The sequence below is a fragment of the Erinaceus europaeus genome, chromosome 3 (genome assembly GCF_950295315.1).
Source record: "Erinaceus europaeus chromosome 3, mEriEur2.1, whole genome shotgun sequence".
NCBI lineage: Eukaryota > Metazoa > Chordata > Mammalia > Eulipotyphla > Erinaceidae > Erinaceus > Erinaceus europaeus.
In genome coordinates, this window is record NC_080164.1 from 3,707,357 (window position 1) to 3,713,808 (window position 6,452).

At 66.0% G+C, this 6,452-nt stretch overlaps 1 protein-coding gene and 1 long non-coding RNA gene across 6 annotated transcripts; one reads left to right on the top strand and one right to left on the bottom strand.

Annotated features, from left to right (window-relative positions):
* The first annotated feature begins 2,338 nt into the window (after positions 1-2,338).
* On the top strand, positions 2,339-4,924 carry LRATD1 (LRAT domain containing 1). 2 transcript variants are annotated; one of them, XM_007520060.3, is made up of 2 exons: positions 2,339-2,554; positions 3,970-4,923. In XM_007520060.3, the coding sequence occupies exon 2, from the start codon at positions 4,009-4,011 to the stop codon at positions 4,873-4,875; it is 867 nt and encodes a 288-aa protein (XP_007520122.1). In that variant the 5' UTR covers positions 2,339-2,554; positions 3,970-4,008; the 3' UTR covers positions 4,876-4,923. The 2 variants fall into 2 exon arrangements, with proteins under 2 accessions (XP_007520122.1, XP_060042562.1); XM_060186579.1 differs by lacking the exon at positions 2,339-2,554 and adding an exon at positions 2,680-2,855 and having other exon boundaries at positions 3,970-4,924.
* Positions 4,720-6,073, bottom strand: LOC132537431 (uncharacterized). Of its 4 annotated transcripts, none has more exons than XR_009548860.1 (4): positions 5,790-6,073; positions 5,437-5,574; positions 5,172-5,218; positions 4,720-4,857 (listed from the first exon to the last, which is right to left on the bottom strand). It is a non-coding gene; the product is annotated as an uncharacterized LOC132537431 (long non-coding RNA). The 4 variants fall into 4 exon arrangements; XR_009548861.1 differs by having other exon boundaries at positions 5,437-5,477; positions 5,802-5,816; XR_009548859.1 differs by lacking the exon at positions 5,790-6,073 and adding an exon at positions 5,664-5,779.
* Positions 6,074-6,452: the final 379 nt, after the last annotated feature.

Here is a 6,452-nt window from a genome sequence, read left to right on the forward strand (position 1 = left end):
GAAGGAAGACGGAAAACAGTGTTGAATACAGTGCCAGTCAATCCTCAAGAAGCTCACCTAAAGCGGAAGAAATTCAGCACAGGTTTGTAATAAAAACCAGGTAAAAGCTTCAACAGTCTGTACCAACTGCGGGGGTGGACAGATCTGAGGGGAAGCACCCAATTCCCCAATTCTCCCTGGGCAAAGAGAACAGGCTTCAAAGGGTAGCTGCTGGAGGCCAATGTTCAAAAACAGAAGCAGCTCTGTGAAGGCTCGCCCGGCAAGCTTTCAAAACTCCATCTACAATTTCCTATGTCTGCAAAGTAACCTTTCAGCATTCAGTATTCACAGCAGACCCACTCATTTCCAGACCAGCAATGCAATCGTTAATTTCCAAAGGACACCGCATGGTTCTCCCAAGAAACCGAACAGAAATCCCTAAGTAAATGTAGTTCCGGGGTTTTCCAGACAGCAAAGAGTAATCTGGACTCAGCAGGGCCTTGCACAGACACACGGGGAGGCCAAAGCGACAGGGGCTCAGGGTTCAGGGGCTCAGGGCTCAGGGGCTCAGGGCTCAGGACTCAGGGCTCAGGGCTCAGGGCTCAGGGGCTCAGGGCTCAGGGGCTCAGGGCTCAGGGACTCAGGGGCTCAGGGACTCAGGATTCAGGGCTCAGGGCTCAGGGCTCAGGACTCAGGGGCTCAGGGGCTCAGGACTCAGGGCTCAGGGCTCAGGACTCAGGGCTCAGGGCTCAGGGCTCAGGGGCTCAGGGCTCAGGGGCTCAGGGGCTCAGGACTCAGGGCTCAGGACTCAGGGCTCAGGGCTCAGGGCTCAGGGGCTCAGGACTCAGGGCTCAGGGCTCAGGGGCTCAGGGCTCAGGGGCTCAGGGCTCAGGACTCAGGACTCAGGACTCAGGGCTCAGGGGCTCAGGGGCTCAGGGACTCAGGGCTCAGGGCTCAGGGGCTCAGGGGCTCAGGGCTCAGGACTCAGGGCTCAGGGCTCAGGGGCTCAGGGGCTCAGGGCTCAGGGGCTCAGGGCTCAGGACTCAGGGCTCAGGGGCTCAGGGGCTCAAGGACTCAGGGCTCAGGGCTCAGGGGCTCAGGGGCTCAGGACTCAGGGGCTCAGGGGCTCAGGGGCTCAGGGCTCAGGGGCTCAGGGCTCAGGACTCAGGGCTCAGGGGCTCAGGGGCTCAGGGCCTCAGGGACTCAGGGCTCAGGGCTCAGGGGCTCAGGGGCTCAGGGCCTCAGGGACTCAGGGCTCAGGACTCAGGGCTCAGGGCTCAGGGCTCAGGGGCTCAGGACTCAGGGCTCAGGGCTCAGGGGCTCAGGGGCTCAGGGCTCAGGGCTCAGGGGCTCAGGGCTCAGGACTCAGGGCTCAGGGCTCAGGGCTCAGGGGCTCAGGGCTCAGGGCTCAGGGGCTCAGGACTCAGGGCTCAGGGCTCAGGGGCTCAGGGCTCAGGACTCAGGGCTCAGGGCTCAGGGCTCAGGGCTCAGGGGCTCAGGGCTCAGGACTCAGGGCTCAGGGGCTCAGGACTCAGGGCTCAGGGGCTCAAGACTCAGGGCTCAGGACTCAGGGCTCAGGGGCTCAGGGCTCAGGGCTCAGGGGCTCAGGGCTCAGGGCTCAGGGGCTCAGGACTCAGGGCTCAGGGATCAGGGGCTCAGGGCTCAAGGGCTCAGGACTCAGGGCCAGGTCCCACAAAGCTCCCTGCCTCTGGCCCCAAGCTCCTCCCAAAGTCACGGCAGGTGTCAGAACTCACCGCCCTGCCTTCTGGGTGCTGTTCCCACAAAGGCTTGGGTGTTTGGCTGGGGACAGGCTGATGGGCAGATCACCCAGGGTCCTCCAGAAACCAAAACTCAGGGAACCCCTGCAAACGTCAGAGTGCATGCCCTGAGAAGGACCGCCCCCCAGAGTTTGGGGTGCACTGGGATTTTTGTTTCATTTAATTTCATTTCATTCTTTTTTTTCCCAGGGAAAGACTAAGCTTTCATAGCTGGTGTGTACACATCGCGAACACAGACTCAGCAGGCTCTTGCTCGCTTTTGCTGGATTCTGGGGGCGGGTGGGTGGAGCCCGGGAAGCGGGTGGGCACCCGTCTTGGCACCCCGGGGCGCCCCAGCTCGGCTCCGGGGGAGGCACGCTAGCTGCGAGGTGCTGGGACCCGCCCAGAGGCCCCTCCTCCTCCGCGGAGATGGGTGGGCCCGAGATCCGGTCACAGCCAATGAGCGCGTGGAGAGGCGGGGTCTGCGTCCTGAGTGGGGGGAGGGTACTTAGGGCGGCGAGCGGGGCTGCGGCCGCCTCAGCCAATGAGTGTTGGGAGGGGCGGGGCCTGAGCCGGGGGCCGGTTACTTAAGTCGGCGCGCCGGGCTGGGGCTGCAGAGCGGAGCCTGGACTGGCAGGTACTGCCTCGCAGCTCCCTCCGCAGGCGCTCGGGCTCCGCGCCCCCGGACGCACCGAGCGGGGCAGAGCCGCAGCCCGGGTCCACGCCGCCGGGACCCTCGCCGCCAGCGCCTCCGCTGCACCCATGGGGACCCGGAGACTTTAGACGAGTTTGGGGGTTCGGGAGCAGGGAAACCACTGGTACGGAAAGGAGCCTTGTTTTGCTTGGGAGACGATTTTTTTTTCTTTTTGTGCATTTTTATTTTATTTTATTTTTTCCTTTCATCACCTTCGCTCGATTGTTTGGAACCTGTGCCGGGTAGGCGGGAGAGGGGGCTCTTGCTGCAAGCGGACCAGCCCACAGGACGTGCACCCGCACCCGCACAGCGCACACCCCGCACTGCCCTCCCCAGCCTGCCGCCGCCTCTTTGTTAGGCTGTGGGGGCCCGGGCAGCCTCGCCCTGGCGCAGCAGGCCGAGCGGTACCGCCGGGCAGAGCGCGGGTAGGCGCGGGGCGCGGGCAGGTGCGGGGTGGGCAGGTGCGGGCGGGTCCCGAGGTGTGTGCTGGGAGGCCTGCGGGGACCCGCGCGCGGGGCACGGTCACCAGAGGGTGCCAGCCTGCCGGGCGCACACAGCACCGTGTCTGGATCCTGGCAGCCAGAGCGGAGTCGGAGCGGTGCAGGTGCAAAGAGTGGGTGCTGGTGGGCGGTGGGCGGGAGAGAGGGGCAGCGCGGTGCTGGGGCTGGGGGAGGGGGCGCCCCAGCTCCATTCCATCCCACCCCCTCTGCCCTCGCTGTCCATCCTGACCGTGCCCTCGGACCACTGGACTTTTCCCATCGTGAAAAATTGGACGGGGTTCCAAGCTCAGACCCCGGGACTCCCGCCGGCTGGCCATTCTGCACCCCTTCTGCTCGCCCCCCTCGCCCCTTCTGCTCGCCCCCTCACCCCTTCTGCACGCCCCCCTCACCCCTCTGCACGTCCCCCACCCCTTCTGCGCGCCCCCTCACACCCTCACCCCTTCTTCACGCCCCCTCACCCCTTCTGCTCGCCCCCAACCCTTCTGCACGCCCCCCACCCCTTCTGCACGCCCCCCTCACCCCTTATGCTCGTCCCCTCACCTCTTCTGCTCGCCCCCTCACCCCTTCTGCTTGTCCCCCTCACCCTTTTTGCACGCCCCGTCTCACCCCTTATGCTGTCCCCTCACCTCTTCTCCTCGCCCCCTCACCCCTTCTGCTTGTCCCCCTCACCCTTTTTGCACCCCCCGTCTCACCCCTTCTGCACGCCCCCCTCACCCCTTCTGCTCGCCCCCCTCACCCCTTATGCTCGTCCCCTCACCTCTTCTGCTCTCCCCCTCACCCCTTCTGCTTGTCCCCCTCACCCTTTTTGCACGCCCCGTCTCACCCCTTCTGCACGCCACCCCCCCCCCCCTTCTGAACCACTCTGGGAAGGCTCTCAGGTCCGGAGTTAGCAGAGCAGGTCCCAGCGCCCTGCCCGCCCCCCGCCCCGTCCCCTGGGCCTGCCTGCCCCGTCCTCACCTGTCTGTCCGCTTGTCCCCCAGCCTGTCCCCTGGGCCTGCCCGCCCAGTCCTCACCTGTCTGTCCCCTGTGCCTCCCGCAGATCCCCGCGCCCGGCCCCCGCCTCGCTGCCGCCTCATTGATGGGCAACCAACTGGACCGCATCACGCACCTCAGCTACAGCGAGCTGCCCACTGGGGACCCGTCGGGGGTCGAGAAGGACGAGCTGCGGGTCGGGGTCGCCTACTTCTTCTCGGATGAGGAGGAGGACCTGGACGAGCGCGGCCAGCCCGACAAGTTCGGGGTGAAGGCGCCCCCGGGCTGCGCGCCCTGCCCCGACAGCCCGGGCCGCCTGCTGCGCCAGCTGGTGCTGCACGACGCGCCGCTGTCGGCCTTCCGCGGCCAGGAATGCATCTTCTCGGCCCCGGGGCCGACGGGGGACGCGGACGGGGACGGGGAGCCGGCCGTGTGCGCCGCGTCCGCGCTGCCCGCGCTCTGCGAGCCAGGGGACCTGCTGGAGCTGCTGTGGCTGCGGCCCGAGCCCGAGCTGGAGCCCGCCCCGCACTGGGCGGTGTACGTGGGCGGCGGGCGAGTCATCCACCTGCTGCGGGGCGAGATCCGCCAGGACAGCCTGCAGCAGGCGGGCGCCGCGCCGCTGGGCCGCGTGGTCACTAGCTGGTACCGCTTCCGCCCGCTGCCCGCCGCGCTGGTGCTGCAGAACGCCCGCGGGCACCTGGGGCTCAAGCGGGAGGAGATCTGCTGGCCCAGCTCCGAGAGCTTCGCCGCCTGGTGCCGCTTCGGCAAGCGTGAGTTCAAGGCGGGCGGCGAGGCTCTGGGCGCGCAGCCCCCGCAGTACTGCCTGCAGGTGCACCTGGGTGGCGGGAAGGTGCACACCGCGCGCTTCCCGCGTCTGGAGGACCTCATTCGCGAGAAGCACCGCATCCACGCTGCCGGCCGCCTGCGGGGGCTGAGGGAGCTGGCCGGCCTGGACCTGGACGACAAGGAGTGACCATCGCGGGGGCTGGCCGGCCTGGACCTGGACAAGGAGTGACCATCACGGTGCTGGCCGGCCTGGACCTGGACTATGACGAGTGACCATCGCGGGAGCTGGCCGGTCTGGATCTGGACTATGACAAGGAGTGACCATCGCGGGGGCTAGCTGGCCTGGACCTGGACAAGGAGTGACCATCACGGGGGCTGGCCGGCCTGGACCTGGACTGTGACAAGGAGTGACCATCGCGGGGGCTAGCTGGCCTGGACCTGGACGACAAGGAGTGACCATCACGGGGGCTGGCCGGCCTAAACCTGGGCGATGACAAGGAGTGACAATCACGGGGCTGGCCGGCCTTGACCTGGATGACAAGGAGTGACCATCGTGGGGGCTGGCCGGCCTGGACCTGGACAATGAAGAGTGACCATCACGGGGGTGGCCGGCCTGGACCTGGACTAGGAGTGACAATCGCGGGGCTGGCCGGCCTGGACTTGGACGACGGCAAGGAGTGACCATCACGCGGCTGGCCGGCCTGGACCTGGACAAGGAGTAACTATCACGGGGGTGGCCGGCCTGGACCTGAACGATGGCAAGGAGTGACCATCATGGACCTGGCCGGCCTGGACCTGGGCGATGCCAAGGAGTGACCATCATGGGGCTGGCCAGCCTGGACCTAGATGATAAGGAGTGACCATCATGGGGGTGGCCGGCCTGGACCTGCACAAGGAGTGACCATCATGGGGAGTTGGCTGGTTTGGACCTAGATGAACAGGAGTGACCATCATGGGGGGCTGGCCGGCCTGGACCTGGGTGACAACAAGGAGTGACCATCACGGGGGAGCTGGTCTGGGCCTGGACAAGCAGTGACCATCATGGGGCTGGCCTGGAACTGGACAAAGAGTGACCATCATGGGGGCTGGCCGGGCATGGACCTGGGTGATGACAAGGAGTGACCGTCATGGGGGGCTGGCTGGGCATGGACCTAGATGTAAAGGGGTGACCATCACACGGGCCAGGATGGGAAATGACCACCCCAGGGCACTGGGGGGTCTGGACCTGATGACAAGGAGTGATCATCACACAGGGGCCAGGATGGGAAGTGACCACCCCAGGGCCAAGGACAAACAGTGACCACCCTGGAACCAAGAACAAGGAGTGACCCCTGAGGGGAGGGGCCCAGGACAAGGAGTGACCACCTTGGCCACCTCGTCTCCTGTCCCCAGGCCCACTCTCTCCCCATGCCGAGTTCCTCCAGGCCAGCTGGCCAGTGTCCAGCCTGAGACCTTGCATTCCCTCCTTGCTGAGTAGCAGGGACTCCCTCCTAGAAATTGTCCCCGGGGGACTGAAGAGACAGCCCTGAACATCTGGCTGAGCCCCACCCCCACCCCCAAAGGTGTTGAGTGTGTTGGAGGGGCCCCTTCCCTCTGTGCTGTGAAGGAGTGGAAGCCTGGTAGAGAGGAGGAAGCCTGGCCTTGGGGGGAGCTGGCACCTCAGGTTTCTGGCCAGAGCTAACCCCCAGCTGGGAAACTGCTCTTCCCATGAAAAGGACTCCTTGCCTGGTCTTCCCAGAGATCAGCAGGCCAGCCAGGCCAGGG

What these genes read in the sequence shown, in the direction of transcription:
- LRATD1 (XM_007520060.3), top strand. Translation starts at nt 4,009, where the DNA reads ATGGGCAACCAACTGGACCGCATCACGCACCTCAGCTACAGCGAGCTG.